This window comes from Solanum lycopersicum, chromosome 7 (genome assembly GCF_036512215.1).
Source record: "Solanum lycopersicum chromosome 7, SLM_r2.1".
Classification (NCBI taxonomy): Eukaryota; Viridiplantae; Streptophyta; class Magnoliopsida; order Solanales; family Solanaceae; genus Solanum; species Solanum lycopersicum.
This window is the reverse complement of record NC_090806.1, coordinates 58,169,090-58,194,383: the sequence shown is the minus strand read 5'-3', so window position 1 is coordinate 58,194,383 and position 25,294 is coordinate 58,169,090. Positions and strand designations below refer to the sequence as shown.

Genomic DNA, 25,294 nt, shown 5'->3' with positions numbered 1-25,294 from the left:
ACTTTATGTTGATAAATTAGTAACATTGTATGTATCAATGAACTTAGTACACATTTAAATAATCATAGAGTTGAATAATACCAACATTATTTGGCCATGAAGAAATTTCACTTTTTTCCACTGAAAAGAAAAGGCACGAGTAATTCTCCAATTTTGAAGACAATATATCTTCAATCAAATTCAAAAACCTTACTTGACGAACCATTTGCAGAAAGAATACATCCAACCATTAAGTATTAACTATTTGGAAACTCAAGCCGCAAAAGTGTTAAGGAAAGCTAATACACAACATTTCTAATGAATTTTACGACTTGACTCGCAGTAGTCTCTAGACCAATTCCAGGTCCAATAGAAGCAAGCATTACGATTTTACGACCAACACAGCAGCGTGCCAGAAATCAGGTGGATAAGTTCCTCATACAGCCAGTACAGAGTGTATTCTTTACCTAGAATTTGAAGTTCCAAAAAATCTTTGAGAAGCTATCGTTTTTTTTTTCTTCCAAGGAAAGAGTTGACAAAAGGAACTTCAGAAGCAGAAGATATCTACGCTACAGACATGGTCATTATCTGACGAGCAAGACCAGGATCTTGTTGCAAGAGCTCCCTAAGGTTATTCTCCACCTCCGCCATGTGCTTTTCCAAATACTCTTTAGAAGTCTGTTCAACAAGCAATTTCTATTAACATCCCTTGACTGGTGTATCCGGTTAATGTTCCCACACAATCAGCAAATGGAAAACTATAATAAATAGCAGTATTTACTAGAAACAAAAATGGATAGATGTCAGAAAATAAAGAGCTATTTAACCTATAAGTTAAAAGAACAGAAATATGGAGACCAACATTTAGTACGAAGGAAATTGTTCTCCATGAAAAAACCCTTAGTGTGAGAAATATTCCGAACCACTGATAGATATTATAGGTTCCTTATAAGACTAACATGGACTTACTTTTGTTGTTTTTGAATTGTAAATTATGGCTATCAGCATTCAGCACAGCCTCTGTGCTGCGGATCTATGATACTATTACTGGTTTCAATAAAAGATGCAAGAATATTATTTTAATGTTTTTCAGTAGTTAGGGTTGATGACAGTCTAATGTTGATTGAGGTAAATGACAAAATGAAGATTAAGATACTTGTAAAGAAAAATTACTATGGTCCATGAGTGATGATTGTCATTTTATCCATTTTGGTAGCAAACATTTTCTTTGAAGAAAATATTGTTCATAATTCAAAGTAATCGAACACTTTAAAATGTTCACTAGTTATTTTAAGATATTTCCTACCAAAATGTCTAAAGTTGCACATGAGTTTACTTGCAGCACACCTCAGATCTGAATTCAGCCCCCTCCTAAACACCAATGTTTCCAAAATGCCTAATTAGTTCTTTCAACATAATTACTATCCTTAAGACTGAGCAGCTTCCACAGTTGCACCTTGTTGCTCAATCAGCTAACAAAAAGCTCATGGCAGACCCAATATTGGCTACGCATATGAGCAAAAGGCCCATGATGAGCTCCACAAAGCATAGTTGGTTTCCTGGTAGTTGGTACAAATAGATGACAGTTCAGTGGGTTGACTGCTAGCCTAGAATAAGGTAACCATAATCATTCCTCTAAATATACTGGATTGACTACAGGGCATTCATATAGCTAAACGCCTAAACCCAACTGATTTAGATTTGAGGCATAATAATCGATAGGTAGAGATCCCTAACTTCTCTTCAAAAAGAACTAAGAGATTCATAGAAGACTAGAAACTGGATGACTTTCTTGTATTTAATATTTAGGATTATGCACTCTTAGTAACACAAACTATTGAAAGTCGTATAGGCCCTAAAGCTTTCGTTCAAAGAGAAAAGTAGTGTAGCACGGGATGTGTTGAGACTTGTAGGTGCAGCTCACAAATTCGAAACCTAGTTGTTGAATCAAGTCTGGTATATAAGTGGATAAAAGCATACGGTGAGCTCATCATTCTTGAGTTTAAAGCTGAAACAACAAATTCCCCAGTCATAAAAGAGCTATTGAAAGTGGTACAGGATATCCTGAAAACTGCAACCTTCCAGATTTCAAGTATCAACAGTATTTCATATAATTCCAGTCAAACAAATGAAAGATTAAATTTAATGTGATTTACCTGTTAGAATGCAATAGAGCCTCAGACACTGGTCAGGTATATTGCTAGAATCTCTTCTTTTTGTTTTTTGTTTGGATAAGTAAAAGTAGATATCCTACAAGAATCTAAGCATACTACCAACAAATACATGGTCTACCAGAGAGGCAGATCTAGGATTTGAAGTTTATGGGTTCTCAAAAATCTCAAGTAAAAAAAGGAACTTCTTTTTATGTGCCAAAGGGGGATCACACCCAATACAAAAGGCCAACTAAGCCTTCTCAAAAAAAAAGGGCCAACTAAGCTTAAGGGGGTTCCTTCACTACAGCTGAACCAAGTGACTACTACTAGACACTATGTATCTACTGCACGTACTTAATGCATATATACTTATGTTTATAATATAAGTACATATAGATATTTTATCCACATAGTGAATAATTCCGGAATTAAATATATTTATTAGATTTCTCTATATAAATACAGGTCTGCATAAAAGTTGTGGGTTACCGGGAACCCGCACCCAGTACATCTGCCCCTGGTCTACCGTCAAGTCAAAACATACTCCCTAGGTCTATTTGATTCTCAGTAAGTTATTAGATCTCCAAGTCGGTTGATGCAATATAAATTCATGAGTTGAACTGATCCATGTAATGAGTTTCTAACCCTTTCAAATCTAGTGCACAATCCCTTCTCCCCTTTTCTCTCCTTTGATATCATATTGTCTACTGCAATGTATATGATTCACTTTTTCATTGAATCATCCCAAGAGCCCCTCAAATAACCTACGCAATAGCATAGAGTCGTTTAATCACAACATAAGGAAGGCAATTACTCCTAATATTCTTTATGAAAAGATCTCAACAGCTTTTCTTTTGGTAAGGTAAAGGTTTATTGACCAAGTATCAAGAAGGTACCAAAATCAAAAGTTACAAAAGACTGCAGGGAATATCCATACACAGTCAGTTACAACATTTCCCTAGCAACTCCCAAAACTCCATATATTGATCTATATTATCAATGGAATTACTTTTACACCAACAAAAAAATTATGTAAACACTAATTTTAAACTCTAGAAATATGGTCTTTTTGCCCATCAAAACAAGTGTTATTTCTTTCTAGCCAAATAGTCCACAATATGCACAAAGGTATAGTTCTCCAAAATGGCTTCAAAGCTTTATGCATTCCTTGGTGCTGCCAACTCTCCAATAATTCCTTCACAATCTGAGGCATGATCCAAGAGATCCTGCAAATACTGAAGAAAAATTCCCAACATTGTCTAGCTATTCTGCAATGCATAAGGTGCTCACAGTCTCCAACTCTTCTTCACATAAGTAACATCTATTACTTAGTGCAAAACCCTTTTTCTGAAGATTATCCCGAGTAAGGCAAGCTCCTCATGCTGCAATCCAACCAAAGCAAGCTACCTTTATAGGACCTTTAGTTCTCCAAATCCCTTTCCATGGCCAACTAGTATCCCAGTATCCTGTTTGCTTCATTAGAAGACCTAACACTTTTTACTGAAAAGATCTTTATTAGCTATCCATACTAGTGAATCTCCCTTACTTTGATCAATGTAGGTATAATCCAGTTGAAGGAATAATTGACAAAAGTCCCCAATTTCACTATCATTCAGATTCCTTCTAAAATTGCCATCTAGTGTTTAAATAAAAATCAGCCATAACTCCATCTTAATTATTGCAACAACTGAAAAGAGAGGAAATATGTGTTTCAAGCACTCATCACCAGTCCATAAGTCAGTCCAAACTCCAAAATCTATTTTTTGCTCCATTTCCCACCTCCAATATGGTCAATTGTTTAAACTCGGCCCATCATATACAAATCCCTTTCCATACTCCCCATCTAGTGTATAAAATATTTGAAGGGGGATTCCAGCCTTGTCTGCTACCATAGATAACTTCAACTATTTTAATCCAAACTACTACTTCATTCCTGCTAAATCTTCAAAGCCACTCAACAGTTGTTAGGAAATAAGGGTCTCAAAAAATTTATTTATTTATTTTTTGGGAGGGGGGATTTTTCCAACGGATAATGAAATTATGTGGGAAAAGTTTTACTGAGAGCACTGTGACCTGCACATATTTTTGTGTAAAATCCATTAATTATTTTAACAAAAGGATAAAAGTGGTTACTTTTTAAATACTTGGGGATGTTTTCTGTTGAGAAGGATAATTTAAGGATGTAGTTAAAGTTGAGGGTATAGTTTAGGGATGCTTTTGGCCAAAAACTATATGGTGTTCCAACGAATACCCAAGAAAATGCTGTTGGAACTAAGTTTCAGCAACCAGGGCTGCGGGTTTAAGATCCTTTAATTTCTTCCTCTTTTTCTTCTATACATTAATAGAGTAGAATGAATGTTGAGGTAAAGGTGGCAACTACAGTTCGTTCAACAGCATAAAGCATTTAGTTTCTCCCAAGGGACCATATGCTAAACATGGAGACTAGAAATGTGTGAAAAGTAGGTAATGAAAGGTGAGGAAGAGGCAAGCTACAGACGAAGTAGGAAGTTCCTATCTGCAGAACTAAAGGAAGGAAGTTGATGTCCAGTAATGAGGTTTAAGATATACATAAAATAGAGTAGAATGAATGTACCACGTTAACAATTGTAGTTAGGTAAAGGTGGCAACTACAGTTCATTTAACAGCATAAAGCATTTAGTTCTCCCAAGGGACCATATGCTAAATATGGAGACTAGAAATGTGTGAAAAGTAGGTAAATGAAAAGTGAGGAAGAGGCAAGCTACAGAAGAAGCAGGAAGTTCCTATCTGCAGAACTGAAGGAAGGTAGTTAATGTCTAGTAATGAGGTTTGAGATGTAGAATGGACCTTTCTGTTCCAATAATGTTCTTTGACCATAGGAACACTTTTTTATGATCATGGTGTCTGGGCAAGTTTTCACGCACCTTGACTAATTCCACGGAATACCTATCACCTCCTACTAGCAATAGGTACCAGGTAACTCTGTCCACCAAGGCTAAGGCAAATGGAAAGAATCTGTTTTTGTATCCGCTTGGATTTGAACCTGAAACTTCATGGGTCTCAAACACTTCCTTGACAACTAGGAAACACCCTTGGGTGCACCATAGGAACACTTTTTGATATGTTGTGTTAACAGCAAAACGTCAAGATTCGTTTGTAAGAAGAAAACATTAATCTAAGCCTAAGACCAAAAATTGAGACTTGAAAACTTTATAAACTTGAGACATCTCTATTTAATTACTATATTGATTTTGTCATTCAGAAGTAACTTTTATAACTATGAAGAAGAAGAAAGGATTGGTATGAAAGTGAGTAGCAAAATGCTGAATGAAAAAAGAAATTTGAGAACACCTGCAAAGAGGCAATTGCAGTTTCACCATCCTTGAGTTTTTGCTCTTGCTCGTTCATTAACACAGCCTTTGGCTCTAAGACAAATCTGCACATAAAAGATTGTTCTGAGTGAGATAAGTACAAAAGTAGAAAAATTTGAAAATTCCAGGTCAATAATGTATATGATGCACATATCCTTTTCCTTTTTTCAGATAACAGCAACACGATAGACTTCAGTTCAAAACTTACGTTCTTCCTGCAACAAAAGATAGAAAACCATGGAACACAACATTATTAGAACTCTGTTCAAATTTAATTTAAGAAGTGATATTTCAAGATTAACAAATCACACAATTAAATAACTCTCACTCCCAAACTGGTTGGATTGACTACAGTCTACAAGAGATCTTCTATAATTACTTCACTGTCTTCGAGGCCAAATGAGTTCAACATCAAATAATATTCTTTTCGAAGTGTTCATTTAAAAAAATTCTTCAGGCAAATATGAATTCTTTAAAATTAGAGGTTTTATTCTTTATCGTTTTAACCACAGAGGTTTTCTGAATGTCACACTTTTCCTTTACTGATAGAAGATATCTAACCCGACCAAAAAGTCGCATGCCAAATGGCAAATACTGAACCTAACATAATTTAACAAAATTAAAACAATAAAATTGTAATCCCTGCTTATTGGTAGCACATTTATGGATCTTTTAATTCCATTGTGGTTAGTTCGAAACTAAATCCTCATTGATTTCAAGAAATTGTATGTATTTTGGAATAACTTCCCTCCATTTGATTTGTATGTCACGTCCCTTTTAAGAACCTTCAATCATCATAGTTTCACATCTATGGACCAATGCATTTAGAGTTTTATATAGGACATTGGCCAAACCAACCTCTAATCATAACTACGCTCGTGCTTGGATGTGATAATTTTCTAAGTCTGTTCAATATTATATGACAATGGATGCATCTTCATAGAAGAATCTCTACCACACTCGTGCAGATATATTGGTTTTTGGAGGACCTATATCCACTTTAATGTAACATTGTTGGTTTCACAGTTGTTCATTAGAAGTACCTTTCCAATTTGTAGGTATTTATCATATCGCTATTTATGACATTTGGGTTCTTTCATAGCATTTGAGTATGACTTTCCAATATAACTACACCACACTCATTGTGCATATTTATTGAGTTTTTGAGGACCCATATCCACTTTAATGTGAAGTTGTTGATCTCACGATTGCTCTTTAGAACTTCCCTTGCAGTTTGTAGGTATTTTATTAAATCTCCATTAACCAAATTTGGGCTCTTTTGTAGTCATTTGAGTATAACTTTGATCACTTTGTGCTTATTATTGTGTTTTTGGTGTAGGATGAAAATGAAGAATGTTGGACCTAAAACAAGTGATTTGGAGCTTTGAGGTCCGACGATGGAATGCACGCGGAAACCAGAAGAAAAACGACATCGGCACATTTTGTCCATGTGCAAATGTGCCTGTTGTCGCTTGCCGAGCAGTCAAGTTCCTGGAACAAAGGAACTGCAAAATGCACCAAGGCGGTGCTGAGTTCTATAATTCATTCATCTAAGGGTATTTTCTCTCGGGCTAATAGATACTCTATATATGCTCCTTAAACATGATTTTAAGGGGAATCAACATTGTTTAGAAGCAGAGCAAGGGCTAAGAGTCTTATTTGTAGGGCGCTTATCTTTCTTCGTCTTATTTTTTCATCATGGCCACATGCTATTCATCAATTCTTGTCATTGTATTGGAATCATGTGTAGCTAAACTCCATAGTCCTAGCTCCTAGGGTTTTGGCACTGATAAATTGAGTATGTTCATGAACCAATAGACAGGGGATTGTTTCACTAGAGTGGATAGAGATACACCCTTTGGCCTTAAGCCTCACTTAGTTGATACAAAGATTTAAATACATTCAGCTACAGTCTGACGACCATAGAGATGTAGGCGTTGGAGTAGCTTGAATAGGAATGTGAGCAATTCGAGACTCATAAGATAATATTAACCTGCAACTAGTAACTCAGGAAAATCAATAGGTATGACGATCAAAAGACTCAACTGGACTGTTAGATGTCATAGCCCTAGATTTCTCTCTAATCTGATAAAACAAAATTGTCTTAGCATTGCATCATTTTTACTGTTTTCTCTTAGTTAAATCATTAGCATAACAAACTCCAAAAATTGTTGATTTCTCGGATAGTTATTGTTGGAATTCAAATTAAACAGTCAATTCTAAGTATTTGTGGGAACGAATGATATATGGACTCAAATTCTATATTACTTGTACGAACACCTATATTTACGTGTGTGTCAGACACAAAAATATACAATGTGATACCTAAGAGAACCAGTTCTCCTAAAAACTAGTGTACCTTTGATTCTTCTGTTAAAATAGAAACTAATAGTTTGCTACTGAATCAATTAATGTACTTGATCTGCCACACAGTGAGAGGCTACAAAATGGAAAAAAAATACACCAACCACTGAGACCTCTTCATATATTTGCTTGACGCACGAAGTGAGAGTAGAAAAGAAAGAACAAATTTTTCAGACTATCAGATCAAAAGTAGTTTATGACTAGAGCACAAATTTAAACTAACTTATATTTTCTTTTGGCAGAAGCTAACCTATGGCTTTGTATGTATTAGTGTCATCAGACAGCTGTTTCAGTTCCTCCAATGTCAAATAAGCACGCTTCTTCTCGGTTTCTTTGTTTCGAATCTGGGTTTGAACCTACAAACCAAAAAAACTCTTCACCTTAAGTCAACAACATATTAATATCTCAATCAATCAATTCAATGATGCCCAATTTCAGTTCCTTTCAGATTTCATTCAACTCTTAAGCATATATTTTCCCATTTCATTTTCTTCAGGATACAAATCTGAAGAAGCAAATAATCAGTAAATTAATCCATAACGTTTTTTTAGAAAAATTTCAAATCGATCTCACAGACAAAAGTTGATATTTTTCACAGTTCTACGAACATGAAACTGAGTAAAAGACACATGTAAATGAAAATAAGAACTAACCTGCTTCAATTTACCGGTAGTCTCTATCATTCGACCCTGAATTTCAATAAAAGCCTGTTGAAGGAAATAAAAAACAAATAATCAGGAGTAAAAATTCGAGGGGAAAAAAACAGAAATTGTGAAATGAAAAACGAAATTTACAGTTCTATTTGCTTCGTCCGCCATTTTTCAACTGCAATTCCAAGTGCAGATACAAAAACTGAAGCCCTAGAATATAATTCTACTTTCTGAAAACAGGCGAGTGAGAATGATAGAGCAAGAGACGAACAGTAAAAGGTATGTCTCTGCCTATAATTTGGGTTGATAACTTCCGGCCCAATGCCTATTCTGGCCCATAATTTGTAGAAACTAAGCATACGGCCCTATAAATAAATGGAAAAAATTACGTAGCTAAGCAAATTTATACTATAAATACAGCGAAACAATGCACAATATATTCAAAAATGAGAAACACTTCTTTTACTTGTTTAGAAGAAAAGGAAATGTTACTATAATTTCTGGTATTTTGAACTTAACAGAAGGCTTCGAAAAAGTTACTATATTCCTGCCTAAGAGGAAAAAAACTTGTTATAGTAGATGCATTGTTCTCTTCTAAATTCCCAAGAAACTTATTAAGTTTTAAAGATATTCCCCGAAATGCATATCATATTGAGACAATAACTTAAATGAATATTGAATATCTTGGCATTACTAATACTGTCTCAAACCAGAAATATGTGTTGAAGAAATTATCAATTTTATCTTCTGGCTTATATTGTGCAAAAATAAGTACAGTTGAAGTACATTCTATAGTAAACCAGAGTTTACTGACTTAAAAAATTTTGCATGACCTAATGGGTCATCTTGGATCAATTGAAAATTCAAATGGACATTCATTAAAGAACCTGAAGATTCTTTCATATGACGAATTTTCATGTGCTGCTTGTCATCAAGGCAAATTGATTACTAGGTCATCACCAATGAAAGTTAACATTAAATCCCCTTAATTTTTAGAATGTATACATGGGAATATATGTGGACTTATTCACCCATCTAGTAGGTTGTTTAAATATTTTATGGTCCTAGTAGATGTATCTTCAAGATTGTCTCATGTGTGCCTCTTATCATCTCACAACCTGTCGTTTGCAAAATTATTGGCACAACTAATACGATTAGGAGCGCAATTTTCAGATTATCCCATTAAGGCAATTCGCGTTGATAATGCTGGAGAATTCACATTCCAATATTTAATCATTATTGCCTATCAATATGGATAAAAGTTGAACATCTTGTAACTCATATTCATACTCGAAATGGCCTTGTGAGTCATTTATTAAGCGCTTACAATTGATAGCAAGACCCGTATTTAAAAAAAAATAAGTTACCCACTAATGTTTGGAGTCATGCTATCTTACATGCAACATTACTTGTTCGATCCAGACCAACTCATTATAATAAATACTCTCCGCCATAATTAGTATTGTCATGAATCAAATATTGCTCTTTTACGAATTTTTAAATGTCTTGTATATGTGCCAGTAGCACCACCACAGCGCATTAAGATGGGCCACCAAAGAAGGTTAGACATATATGTTGGGTTTGATTCACCATCCATAATTCTCTACCTTGAGTTGTTGATGGAAGATTTATTTATTGCAAGATTTGCAGATTATCGATTTTGATGAAACAAATTTTTCGCAAGTAGGGAGAGAGAAAAGGAACTTAGAAGTGAAATTGCATGGAAAGTTTCATCGTTATCTTATTTTAATTCACGTTCCCCCATGTGTGAACAGGAGGTCCAGAAGATCATCCATTTGCAAAACATAGCAAATTAAATGCAGACGCATTTACAGATTTGAAAAGGGTAATAAAGTCACATACTCTTGCGGTAAGTATGTCCATTCGGATTGGCGTTCCAAAGGAACCATTTACAAGTGTCATGGCTTCTGAATCACAAACACGCTTGAAGCATGGAAGACCATTGGATTCAAAGGATAAAAATCCTAGAAAAAGAAGTATGAAAAATGACACTACAAAACAATTTCACGAAGAGATTCAAGATCTAATTAACCGTGATATTTCTGAAGAGATCAGTGAACCCAAGACTCAAATGAATGAAGAACTTTCACTAAGTTCTACGAGTGATGGGATAAGTTTAAATCGATCGAAAATTATAGTGCGTAATATTTTCGCATATAATGTTGCACATAATATTACGCAAGTCAATGAGGATATTGAACCCTTATCTATGAAGAATGTCAACGAATATGTGATTGGCAAAAATGACAAGATGCAATTCAATCAGAACCAGACTCACTTGCTAAACGTGATAGTTTCGAACCTGTAGTCCAAAACCCAAATGGTGTAAAATCGGTTGGATATAAATGGATTTTGTGCGAAAGAGAAATGAAATAGTAAGATACAAGGCAAGCCTTGTTGCGCAAGGATTCTCTCAACGACCTCGTGTCGACTATGAAGAAACATATTCACATGTAAAGGATGCAATAACTTTTTGATATCTCATCAGTTTAGGTGCTCATGAAAACCTTGAAATATGTAGTTACAACTTATCTTTACGGTTCACTTGATAATGAAATTTATATGAAAAATCCAAAAGGACTTAAAATGTCTGAAGCATATAGTTCAAAATCTTGAAAAATGTGTTTAATTGGATTACAAAAGTCATTATACGGCTTAAAACAATCTGGATGTATATAGTATAATCGTCTCAGTGAGTAGTTGATAAAATAAGATTATATAAATAGTGTTATTTGTCCTTGTATTTTTATTAAGAAAACAACATTAGGATTTGTTGTTCTTGTTGTTTATGTTGATAATATTAATCTCATTGAAACTCCAGAAGAGGTCTAAAAGGCAATTGAATATCTAAAGAAAGAACTTGAGAAGAAAGACCTCGGAAAAACAAAACTTTGTCTTGATCTACAAATTGAACATTTAACAAACGGGGTCTTCATCCATCAATCTGCCTATGCTGAGAAAATCTTGAAACAATTTTACATGGAAAAAACATATCCATTAAGTACTTCAATGATTGTACGATCACTTAAAGTGAGTAAAGATCCATTCCGACCTCAAGAAGAGAATGAGGAACCTCTTAGTCCCTAAAGTACCTTATCTTAGTGCAATTGGTGCTCTTATGTATCTTGCTAATGCTACGAGACCTCACACAACATTTTTTGTTAATTTATTAGCAAGATATAGTTCTTCCCCTACACGAAGACATTAGAATGAAGTTAAACATATATTGCAATATCTAAAGCGGATTAGTAATATGAGTCTATTTTATGCTAACAAAGATAGTGCAAATCTTATTGGTCATGCAAATGTAGGTTATTTATTTGACCCACAAAAAGTTCGATCTCAAACAGACTATCTGTTCACATACAGAGGTACCGCTATATCATGATAATTTACAAAACAGTCCATTATCGCTACTTCTTCAAATCACGCTGAGATAATAGTCATTCATTAAGCAAGTAGAAAATGTGTATGGTTGAGATCAGTGATACATTTCATCAAAGAAAGATGTGATTTAAAGTGTGTGTCAAGGTACTGATAATGCTCTTTGAAGAGAATGTTGCATGCGTATCTTAATTAAGAGGAGACTTCATAAAAGAAGATAGAACGAAGCATATTTCATTGGAATTATTATTTACACATGATCTCCAGAAAAACAGTGATATTTATATACAAGAAATTCATTCAAGTGATAATCCAGTAGATTTATTCATCAAATCTTTACCAGCCTCAACTCTTGAGAATATGGTGCAAAAGATTGAAATGCAAAAACTTAAGCATCTGAATTGTGATCTTTATTGGAGGTAAATAAAGTGTATTGTAAGTGTCTATGTATATTTATTTTTAACTTTTCATTTACATAGACATTCAAGAGGGAGTGTTGTAAAACAATAACCTTACCACGTGGAGTCCACCAGAATAGTGACTTACATACCTTGTAATGTTGGAAGACAAATATGAATGACATGTTGACACCATTAATACTTGGCAAACAGTGACCAAGTTAGACATTTCTATTACTACTATAAAGAGCTAGTATATTTACAATTGTATGACATAGAAGAAAAGTTTGGGTTATATTATTATGATATCTCTTTTTTTTCTTCTTATTAATTTAGTTTATTATCATTAGTTTATTAGCCGGTTATTTAATAACATTCTCTAGTCTTTTTTTTCCTCCTTTTTTATGCATTTTGTTCTTTTATTTTTAAATTTTATTTTATTATTTTATTTTCTTTCTACATAATTTAATTCACACTGATTTTTTTTTATATTCTCCTTTTTTTTCTTTTTTTTTTCTCGCATATTTCTTTATTGATTTATTTTCTCAAAAGAATTCTGATTTTATTTCCCCCCCACCCCCCTTTTTTTTTGGTTTCCTTTTATTTTTTCATTATTTTTTAATGTCTTTATTCTATGTTTCTTTTCTATTCTCCTTTTATATTTCTAATTATTTCTTTTTTAATCACTTTCTTATTTTTTCATTCATTTTTTCTCAAATCATAATATTCTTTATTTTTTCACTACAGTTTAATTTTATATTTTTTGTCATTTTATTTTGTATTTTTTTCATTCAGTTAAGTTTCTTTTCATTTTTGTTTTTGATTTTTTTTCAATTACTTCAGTATAATCATAGTATATCTATACACTTTCATGATATCATTGATGTATTACGATACTTTTGTGAGATCTCATGATATAATCATAGTATATTTTCATGATATCATCACAATATATCTATATACAAATATGATATTATTGAGATTTACTTCAGCCCGTAATGATATCACCATATATTATATCTATATATCTTGAGTTAAGTTAAAAGAAAAATGAAAAAGCAGCACAAAAATACATAGACTTAATATCACGGAAGCTTGTCTGATGCAATTACAACAGAACTATAAAGCATTTATAGACATATGAACATAGAAGTACGTCAACTAAGTACATAAAAATTTAGCCTTAAAGATACCTTAAACAATGAGTAATAAACGGTCCATCCCTTACAATTTATAGGCCAACAAAATCAAACATTGCAGATCAAATTTTTAGGAGTTTTAGAGATCAATATCTCAATAAGCATATCTCTTTACCTTCATGAGTTAATACAAATATTTACGTAAATTTTATCCTTCCAAAATCTCATTTATAAAATTGCACTTAGGCATATTGATTGATGAGTCATATGAAATGAACGATTTATTACTTGTAAAAGGTATTGAGTTACAAATTTACTATATATTCATAGATGAAAAAATATTTTTTTTGGACCATGATTAAGCTTTTTTGTTACATTCTTATATGTAATGTAAGACAACATATACGCAAGAGAATGAAAAATAAAGATTAGTTGAATTGATATGGTCGCATGTAAACAACAATTGTTATACAATATTAGAAATATAATACTATCTCTTATGTGTGATATTACAGTCATAAATTACTTGCTTGCTAGCTATTATGAAATTCTCATAAGAAGGTCAAACTTCCTATCTTTAAAAGTTGTGCCTTGATTAGGTTTGAACATTTTTCCTTTTTTTTTCTTTCTAAAATTCTTTGTTCACTCATGAAATAAGTCAAACTGAATTTTTGTTTAAGATTTAGAACTTGTGTTAGCAGAATGAATTTCAAATAATGCATTTGAAGTACATTTGGTTTAGACATTACAAGTCACCTCTCTCATTAGTCATGTATATTTTGTAAATTGCATCCAAGAAATGATTGAACATTTGAAATACATATGAAACATAGGCATATATAAGATTGACACTAACAAATCTAATACATACTCCATAAGCAATACATAAATATAATGATACTACAAGAAATAGATGTTATAATGATATAGAAATACTATTTTTTTTTACCTTTTAAAACTCTTGACCTCTTATAATTATGAGTATGTGTAAAGACTTGAGAGTTGTGGTAATGCTAGTCTTCTTTAGATGTCTAGTACTTCAACAACATACCTAGAAATTTTGGATACCATTGAAAAATATTAAGTTGAAGATGGAACAATATCTTTGTAACATTTATGCGTAAGGAAACACTTGTCACATTGAGAAATCTTCACAATTTTATGGTACAGTTTGAAAAGACTTCACCGAAACTTTTAAATGCAATAAGAAAAATTAGAGATCAGTTTTAACTAGATTTAAATTTTAATAAAAAAACACATTGTAATCATATTTCACTAAATTATTTAACATATATTTGTGATTATAATTAGGCACTATACACTCGCAGGGGAATAAAAGAATTTACTATGAAAATTATTGTAAACTAAACACTTCTAGTGTTACCTATTATAATTCATTTAGCTAATAACGTTCAACTCAAGTTTTCATCATCTCTTCAGTTATTGGAGAATTCCAAATCCATAAAAAAGATAAAAGTCACATAAGATATAACGTAAAATTACTACTTATGAATAGAAAAAAGTGGCACACTTGAAAATTATTCCTTGTTCTGTCACGGTAATACAATATTCTTAAATTCTTTGATCAATATGGGATTTAAATGAAAGTATATTATTTGATACATATGTTGGGTTTTAAAAAATTTAGTATTTTTTCTTTGGGTGAAAATAAGCATTACCTCCTAAGATGTTCAAAAATGTCCTATTCGCAATTTCTTTAAAACATATATGAATCCCCTTGAATATTAGAAATTAATATTAAATTCAAATTTGAGATCCCAAAAATTTCATAGTAGTTCAAAAGTTATCACACTGTTACAGATGAGTACCTCTTCAAACTAATAAGAAAGAAAATTTGGTTCTTTATTTTTTTTTCTTTTAACTTCCTCTTGTCAATTTTTTTTAACAAAATCACCCAGACACTTTGTCATTCAAATTTGATATAAAAATAAGGAAGAGAGATCTGAAGTTATGAATAGGTTAGTGGAAAACTCTAGAATTTTCTATATCTTTTCTTAGATGACTCTAGAATGTCTTAGAAAATATCTTAGAATGCTTTAAAATTCTCTAGACTAGTAGATAATTTTAGAAGAAAAACTAAATTATAATTAAATAGGGACTTGTGTAGTAATTTTTATTTACACTTTAGCCTTCCTAGGAAGTAGTATAAATAGATAAACTCTCATTTGTAAATTATCTAACAAATTACAAGTCGTAATCTCACAAAATAAGTCTTAATCTAGGTATCTTTTCATTTTTACCCATTTCAATGCTTTTAAAATGAGTCAAATATATAAGTCCAACTGACATTTACCCCATTTAAAATATAAGTACTTAAATGGAAGAAATGTATAAATTCTAAAGAGAAGTCAGTATAAGAGAAAAAATAAGGCAGAAATTTGAAATCCATGCGAACCAAAATTGCCTCAGCTTCCGGTGAAACTCTCTCCTTTATACCTCTCTATTTTCTCCTTTTTAATTTTTGTTGTTGATCATGATGTGGTACTTTGTCCTTCTATTTTGATTGCTTAAATGGTAGACATTTTATCTGTCTGTTTCTTTTAGTTTTGACCTTTTAGATTGTTAGTGAATTGGGGTATGTTTGATTGAGTTAGGTTGAAGGTCAAAGAAATAGTTCCCTCAATAGTGTGGAATATATATGAATGAGCCACAGAGACAGGGCGGGACCAAGAGGGTCAAGTGGATTCAAATGAACCCACTTCGTTGAAAATATTTAATTTTTTTAATTAATATATTCAAATATTATTAATATTAAAATAAAAATAATAACAGAGTGTTATATGGTAACTTGGATTCTAAATTAATTGTACAAATTTGATTAGGATTCTTATTTATCTTATTAAAAATAAAATATTCTTTTAGTTTTCTTAGTTGTATTGACGTTCCTTCTTCTTCTACATACACCATTGAAGCAACCGACTATCCACCATTGAAGCAATTTGAAACAATTATCATGGTAACGTTTTTTTCGTATATCTTTTTTTACATAACTTATTAAGTCTTTTTCGCAACATGAATAAATGTTTAGAGAGTATTTTCATTGCTTCAAAATTAGTTTTTTTTTCTCATTCGATCAACAGCACAACAAATCAACTGAAATAAACTTGTATTTATATATAGTCATTGATTTGTGGGTATAGTCAATGTAATAGATATTCATGAAGTATTGGGTCTTTTCGCTTTTATGCAGGCAAAAAATGTGAAGTGGGATGCAGTGACATTGATGAAAGTAGTGCTAGCTTGTAGCTATTTAGGGGAACTTTGATACTGCGGATTTTTTGGCAAAGTATATAGGGAATAGTTGTGTGAAAATTGATGTTTATTTGGGGAGTACATTGATTGATATGTATGGTATGTGTGGATTATAATTATCTTGGTTGAAGAAGCTTTTACTAAGATGGAGGAGAAAAATGTGATTTCATGGAACCCCACGGGGTATGCTAAAGCACAGGATTTAACGGATGCAAGGGCACATGATTATGTTCGTCAGCATGACATTAAAATGGATAATTAAGTGCGGATATTTACTGCATATGTGGATCTGTTAATACTGCCTTGAAAGTTCTTTAAGCATGAGCAAAAAGGATATTGTTTCTTCGACTTCAATAGTATCTCTCCTTCCTGTGATTTGCTTTCATGATAATGTTTTTCAGTTCTTCTGGCAGATGTTAGGAAAAGGTTGTAAACTAACTCATGGTACTTTTATTAGTGTATTACTTGTTTGTGCTCATGCAGGTTCAGTGGACAAAGGTTTATAATACTTCGAGAGTATGGGAAAACGTCATGGATTGGTTCCAGAAATGAAGCATTATGGATGTCTTGTTGATTTGTTGTGCTAATCTAGTAATTTTAATAGAGCATTTGAGTTTATAAATCTTAGTCTATGGAGGCAGATGTGGTTTTGAGGAGAATATTGTGTAGGTGCTAGTAAACTTCACGTTAATGTGAATCTTGCTGAAATTTCTGCAAATAAACTTCTTCAATCAGATCCTGATAATTATTTTCTATCATCAGGTACTTAAGCCACTGCAGAGAGGTCGGAGGATGCTACGAAATAAGGCAATTGATTGATGAGGGAGCCACTAGGCTGGAGTTCAATTGAAGTAGATGCGATTCTCTAGCATTCTTGAACCACGTCTTGAAAATGTAAAATACCTTAAACAAAGGTTTCTTTCACATGATATTATTTGCATAGATTATTGCGAGATCCAGCATATCGGTTACGTGAAACTTTTCAAAGTGTCTGTAACTAACTTAAAACAGATTCAAAGTATATGCCTGATGCACTATTGAACTTCATCATGGCAGGCAAAGATATACATCAATTACTTAATTGGAAAACTAAGATGATTTGCATTTTCTCATAGTAAAAAAAAATTAAGATACTATAATTTCTTGTGTTTTCTTATTGTAAAGCACTTCAATCCTTTTAAGAAAATCATTGCCAACATATTTTTTTTTTTTTTTAATAAGAACCATTACTTGTTGCCATTGAAGCAATGCTAGCAAAATTTTAACATGAAACTATTCCAGAAACATAAAGTGCAACAAAATCAACATATTCAAACTTATAAGAGTCTAAGCAAATAAAATCAAACACTATTTATATAGGAAATAAATCCCAACCAATAATCAAGTACTCGATATGGCAATCATAATTATGGGCTCAGCGCAATCTCCTAGCCTTCCTCTCAGATTCCAACAATGTGATAATATCACCCTCTCTGACTGGTCCCTTGAAATTTCTCATGATAAACATGTTCTGGTCGTCAAGAAACTTGACTCTCACTTGAGTCACCGCCCCCTGGATCCAGTACGGCCCATGATTTTAATCACAATTGCATGCTTGGTTACATATTTTATTCTTCCTGTGAAAAAAATTTGTAGCTATAAGTTGTTATTGCTGCTGCTATGTATCAGAGAGTGGAGTATCCTTGCTAACATATGTGAAGGCATAAAAGAGTAACTAATTCAGTATGAATAAAAACACAATCAACAAAAAAAATTAAAGATAAAACTCTGAGTTATTGTATGTAAACTTAAAAGAAAAAAAAAGTCTTGAACAAAAAATATCCCTGGATTTATATTCTGCCAAAAAAAAGAAAACAGAACAAAATGAATTTTGAATAATCTCTCCAGACATCCTTTATAGTTTTAAACTCCACAAACTCCAAGTCACCTTGTAGATTAGAAACTTCTTTGATATGGATACGAAGTTGCTCTCATCAAATCCTGAAACAGTAATTGTGTACAAATGCATATATGCTATAAATAAAATACATACAAACGCAGTAAAACAAACCCACCATAAATGAGGTCGGATATGAATCAGCACAACCACTTTGCCCTTCAAAGGGTTCTGAATATGTTGGGAATTCCTTTAAAAATGATTAAATAAAAGAAAAATTTGTTAGCTAAAAAGAGAATGATACATAAATAATAAGTCTTAGTCTAAATTCACATAATTTATCAAAATAAAACCTTACCATTGTAGGATCTGCATTAAGGAATGTTTCCCTGCTATTGAATTCCTCTTCAACATTAATGTGTGAATTGCAAATTAAGCAAATAATTGAAATATGTGATTTAGTCAATGAATACACATCAAATTTTAAATTTATTGAAGTAAATAGAAAATTAAAGATTAAACTATAAAATTACCTTATTCCTTTGCCTTTTTTTCTGATTTTGGTTTCTCTTTTTGATTTCAACGAAGAGCTTTTTTTTACCTTCTGAGAACTTTCTAAACCACTTTTCATTCTCAAAGAACGAGGACGTCCTTTAGTAGTCACGCATGGAGAGTCAAGCAAACTAAAATGTTCTCTTTGTTCAATTGAGTTCGAATCATTATTTAACTCGTTAACTTGACCATTACATATATTATCATTAACATCCTCATATGGAAGTTCATCAAGTTCTTTACTTAGTTGCAACAATTTCTGATATGTAAATTTATAATGCTTTTCTGAACGAGTAGCTCGTTCAGAGAGCCCAAGAGAAAGAGTGATAATGTTATTAAACCATATAGTAGAAGACTTCAAATTATCCGCAAGCAATCCTACACTTGAAATGTCATTAGTTTTTTCTGTAATTACATACCTTGTCCATTGATCCAATAAATAACATGGTGAAAGCGAGTGAATCTGTTTCTTTATAAATATCATAAGCACATGTCTACACAAAATTCTCATGAACTCAAATTTATGACAAGAACAAGTAGCATTTTTTAATTCAAGATTCAACCTAACAATATATGCCGTGTTTGTCTCTGAAACAAATGCACTTTATAAATATGTATCCCATCCTGAACCTCAATTTTTTCTGAAATAAATTTTTGAGATTGAATCAACTCTTCTTGAAATTTTTGAAATATTTTTCTGGTATATATTTTGGCTGATTCATCCTCAACTGGATATAATGTTTTCAAGATAGCTTTTGAATGCTTTGTCTTATAATTCTTCTCCCTTACTTTGTCATACCTGGCGTCAACAACTTTATCATATTGCGTCACAAATACACTCATTGGTGTACTAAAGTTAAGATAATCTTTAAAGTATTTATTCATACTTTCACTTCTTTGAGTTGTTGACATTCCAACACAAAAAGTAGTTCGCACATATGCTGGAATCCATTTATTGCGAATGGTGTATATCCTACGCAACCAATTATGCTATTCTAAATTGTACATTTTCATTATATCAATCCAAGCAGTTTCAAATTCCTCAGGAGTTGTTGTACAATGTAAACACTTACTAAAGTCATTTTTAAAATCATCAAATTCATGAAAAACATGACTTAGATATTCAGGAATCTTCTTCTTAATGTGCCACATACAAAAATGGTGTGCACTATTCGGGAAGACGTTTGCAACTGCATTTGTTATTGCAGCATCTTGATCTGTGATTATTGTACGAGGGGAAATACCAAACATTGCCTCTTTCCAAGTATGAAGTAACCACTGAAAAGTTTCTTCCGTTTCATCGCAAAGAAGAGAACATCCAAATAAAATAGATTGGTGATGGTTATTAACTCCGGTAAATGAAACAAAAGGCATATTATATTCATTTGTCAAGTATGTAGTATCAAATAGGACAACATCTCCAAAATTCTTGTAAGCTATCCTATACCTAGCATCCACCCAAAAACAATTAGCTAAATGACCCTCCACATCCATTTGTATTGCATAAAAGAATCCTGGGCTATCAGATTGTCGCTTTTGAAAGTATTTCAACATCAATTGTGCATCTCCTTTCTCAAGACAATTTTGCCTTTTAGTGCTCAAATAATTCTGAATATCTCGTCCAATTATATTGAGATTCTCTATGCCCCCCGCCTGAGTAGTTAACACTGATGCAATTTTACTTGGACGACTACCAGAATTATTTAAGAGATCATTAAGATTTTTCTGAGCCTCTGATTTTTTTCTTTTTAATCGCAAGAATTTCTGACTATTAGGAGAAGCAAGTTCATGATTATGATTCAAGACAAGCCTAGCTATAACCCACTTTTCTTCTTCTTTCTTTGATATTTATATCATCACTTTGCACCCCTCTCTAGTCTCATCTCGTTGCTTATTACTCTCAAGGCATTTTTTGAACGAAATTCTTCTTTTGAACAAACAAACTCTTGACCAATAATGAATTTATCTTTTCTTGATCTACTAATTCAATTTTTGCGCACCCTAAAATCATTACGATGAGCATAATCAAGATAAAATTTAAATCCAGTATCAAGTGATTGAAATTCCATACCGATGTAAGACTCTCTTAATTCTTGCTCACCTAGTTGCGGAATAAAAGGTACAACTACATTCATGTTGCTTTCTATATCCTCCAAGGAATCTTCAATTTCTTCTGCGTTTTGCTCTTCTAAATTAGAGATTTCAAAAGTTTCCTGCAATACACAATTATTAGATATTAGACTGATAGGGTAAGTTAGCTTTAAAATTTTAAATATTTTTCATGGCTAATGTATTAACTTTTTCAATTTGCTGAAAAGTTCTAAAAAGTATTCTTTAAAAATCCTCGTCATGACAAAACATAAAGTTCTTTATACATCAAAACAAGAAAATTTCTTTGAAACGTTTATTTGTTTTGATATATGAACTTTGAGTACTAGTTAAACTGGACTACATATAGTGGTACATAAATACAAGTTTATTTCAGTTGATTTGTTGTGCTGTTGATCGAATGAGAAAAAAAACTAATTTTGAAGCAATGAAAATACTCTCTGAACATTTAATAATTGTGAGCTGATTCTCTCTAATTCCTGCCAGAGTGCCCTTCTTAATCCTTGATCATTATACCCATACACTATTGTCATTCAAAACTTCTTTCCTGTACCTCTATGCATTATCCCACTGTGAATCATTTGGGCATCACTATGTACTATATTAACTTCATACATACCCGGTTTCCATACCATCCGTATTCTCCCTCCCGGATGATGTGAGAGATTTGTTGTGAATGACCACCCTTGACAAAGATTTAGAGCAGCTTGTGAAGTTTTACCTCTCATAATCTTTGTCTCTAGGATACAAAATAGGCAAACATTAGAATTCTGCATAAATATATGCATTTCCTTCTGTTTGTCGATCCTATTTAGGCCCCTTACATTCCAGAACCCTACTTTATCCATTAGGGGTGGGCATTCCCCCCTCCCCTTTTTGGCCATCCTTGGCCGACCTCATTATGTTCTCGTCTATCCTCAATTCCTGCTGATTATGGTCTCCTTGCTGCTTGTTGAGCACCTCATAATTATTTCTTGTTAATATTGTTGTCCCTGGTGAATGTAGGATCCTTCTTCCCGGTTCTGAAATGTTTCAACTCTATCCTCCTTTCCATTTTTTTTGTTTTTTCTACCACTGGATCTTCTTGGATTTGCTTACCATCATCTACATTGCCCTTATTATGATTTGTACCTACCTCTTTTTGTTTTCTTCTACACTCCTTCAACTCATGCCCATAGTTCTTACATTTAGTGCACCAAACTGGTTTCCATTCATATTCTACCATTTTCCCAATCTCATTCTCAAACATTATCCCAGATGGGTATTCCTTGTTCAATGGCATCTCTACCAAAACTCTAACATATGTTAATCGCAACTTGTTTGTTGTTGTTGTATTCGTCTTTAACGGGTTACCCACTAATCCTGCTATCTTGGGGAGTGCATTCTTCCCTCAATACTTATCTCTATTATTTCCTTGTTTAGCTTTATCTCCGGTCTCCATGGCTTCGCCACTATTGGCTTCCTATCAAACATTTGTACTCCACTTTCCACAACCTTGCTTTTACTCTAAAGACAGTGAAATCTAACCAGAAACACCCTCTATCCCTATTCCCTTTCATATTTTGTTAAATATCTAATTGTGGAGGATTAGATCCTTGTACATAGCATATCACTGTCGTATTCCACCTCATCCCTAATGTCATCCATTGTGATTTTTACCTTCAATCCCCTTTTACTTGCCGACAGGTCAAACCCTTCTGTTGCTTCCTCTAAATATTGTATCATTTTAAATAGTACTGTCTCTATGTGGGCACATATATATCTTTAAAATATATTTTTAAAAAGTACAAGGGGTACAAAATCTTCTTAAAGTTAACAATAATTTCGATCAAAAGTAAGGTACTTTTCATATCCTTTTTCTTTTATTTTAAAACAAATAAGTCGTGGAAAGAGAGAGTTTGTATTTTAATATCGAAATTCAAAAATGAGACTTTATTTTTTAATTAAAATAAAGGACTTAACCGTGTGCTGCTGACTCGAAACGTGTGGACTATTTAAGATCATATGCATGACATAATAATAATTATAAGAAAAATATTACACGTTTCATGCCTCTGAAAAGGTCAAATTTGCTTTTATATGTATTTTAGTTAGTGTTTTAGACATAAGAATTGTGATTATTTTTCTTGTTTAGAATTGTGTTAAGACATAATATATTTTTAAAAAACCTATATTTATTTATAAGTTAAAAATAATATTTAAAAAATTAAAATTGTGTTTGTTTATTGTAATTTAATAGTAACTGATTCAGTAATTCTACAATTTGGATCTAATTTGCTCTAGAGCGGTAGAGGTGTCAGAAGCTTCTAAAATGGAAGCATCTTTTTTTTTTTTAAGTGTATCATTATTTTGAAATAAAAATAACATTTAGAATACACTTTATTGTCTCTTTAGACCTATATTTTGATCAGTAAGTTAGATGGTTGAGTTATTTTTTAGAAAAACAATTTAATGTGTACACATATTTTTTCATTATCTTATAAAAGTAGAACAATTATTATTGAAATATACTTAATAGGAATACCAAGTGGAATCATTTTAAATTTTTGTGAGTGATTTGAAATGCAAATTATGATAACCATTCAGCCAAACAAAATTGAATTGCCAAAAATTGTAACAATTTCCAAAAAATTACTAATCATTCGTGGATAGACAGACCTTAGTATAATCGTTTGTTCATGAGTTCAATTAGCGTTTCGAGTTTAGACATAACTTCAATCAAAATACTTCTTGAATATTAATATTTATTTATATGTTGGTTCATAATAACAGATAGTATTGAATAAATAGTATTAAATAATATTAGTATTTACTGTGTACTAATCCTAGTCCTATTAGGATTAGTACTCCTTAATCCTAGTCCTATTAGGATTAGTACTCCTTCCTATATCTCCTATATATATCTCCCATGTATTTCCTTATTAGGTCAACACTTTAATACAATCAATATTCCTTCATGGTATCAAGAGCCAGAAAACCTAGATCTTCTTTTCTCTAGTTTTTTTTTCTTTCTTTAGGGCACCGATCGTTCCCTCTCTTCTCTTGGGCGGCGGCAGCCATGACAACCGAGGTGGATCCTCTCGATTCACTTCCTTCTGGCGTTAAACTCCTTTTCACGCATCTTCATGCCCTGATTCCCGAAAAATTATCAGACATAAATTACTCTACATGGAAAATCACCGTTCTTACAGCCCTTGAGGCCAATTACCTTCTCAAATACATCGATGGAAGCACAGAACCGCCGCCGGTAGTCATCACCACCACGGACAAATCAGATATCTCGACCAGTTTCCCGAGGCGTTGGAAATCCAGACCGGCTCAGAGAATAACTCTCGCTATTTAGCCCTTCGTTCCGCCAACCGGCCCATGCCGCCTGAAAAGCCATGGATGGCCAGATTCGATCATGTTTGATTGCGGTCATCTCTCTCACGGTTAAGAAACACGTCTGATCCTACACAACTGCTTCAGCCCTGTGGACGGCCCTCGCAACACGCTATGCATCAATTTCCCACTCTCATATTTTTTAATTGCGTGATCGTCTCCACACAATTACCAAAGGCACGAAAACTATGGCAGAGTATTTAGACGAGGTCTCCACCATCATCATAGCCCTCGATACCGTGAACGAAATCATTTTCGAAAAAGATCTCGTCATGTGCATCATTCGGGGGCTCCCATCAGCTTACTCCTCCATTAAACAGGCGGTTCGCATCAGTCCAACGCCCGTTGACCTGGCTACTCTCTCCTCGTGGCTAAAAAGTGAAGAAATCAACGTGGATCTGGAAAGCAAACTTCTTCTCCGAGAAGCCGCTGTTATGGAGCCGGCCACCGCCCTCACCGCAAGCCAGAACTATCGCAGGGGGCGTGGTGGCGGCCGGCAGGGGAGCCGCGGCGGCTACGGCAGAAACGGCGGAGGCCGCGGGCGTGGGTGGTCGGCAGGGAAGTCGTCCATCGTACGACGGTCAGCAGCACGGCAGCAACAACAGCCTGCACTCCTTCGGCAGCGGCGGGCAGGGCACTTATGAGCGGGATCGTCCAACTTGTCA

General features: G+C 33.1%; 1 protein-coding gene and 1 long non-coding RNA gene across 3 annotated transcripts; one reads left to right on the top strand and one right to left on the bottom strand.

Annotated features, from left to right (window-relative positions):
• Nucleotides 1–86: 86 nt before the first annotated feature.
• LOC101266140 (prefoldin subunit 1) lies at nt 87–8,797 on the bottom strand. Its single transcript, XM_004243627.5, has 6 exons — nt 8,641–8,797; nt 8,500–8,553; nt 8,097–8,202; nt 5,691–5,697; nt 5,463–5,547; nt 87–657 (listed from the first exon to the last, which is right to left on the bottom strand). The coding sequence occupies exons 1-6, from the start codon at nt 8,662–8,664 to the stop codon at nt 544–546; spliced, it is 390 nt and encodes a 129-aa protein (XP_004243675.1). The 5' UTR covers nt 8,665–8,797; the 3' UTR covers nt 87–543.
• Nucleotides 8,798–15,655: 6,858 nt separating this feature from the next.
• Nucleotides 15,656–17,800, top strand: LOC138337229 (uncharacterized). Of its 2 annotated transcripts, XR_011210761.1 has the most exons (4): nt 15,656–15,874; nt 16,372–16,415; nt 16,650–17,376; nt 17,474–17,800. It is a non-coding gene; the product is annotated as an uncharacterized lncRNA (long non-coding RNA). The 2 variants fall into 2 exon arrangements; XR_011210760.1 differs by lacking the exon at nt 16,372–16,415.
• Nucleotides 17,801–25,294: the final 7,494 nt, after the last annotated feature.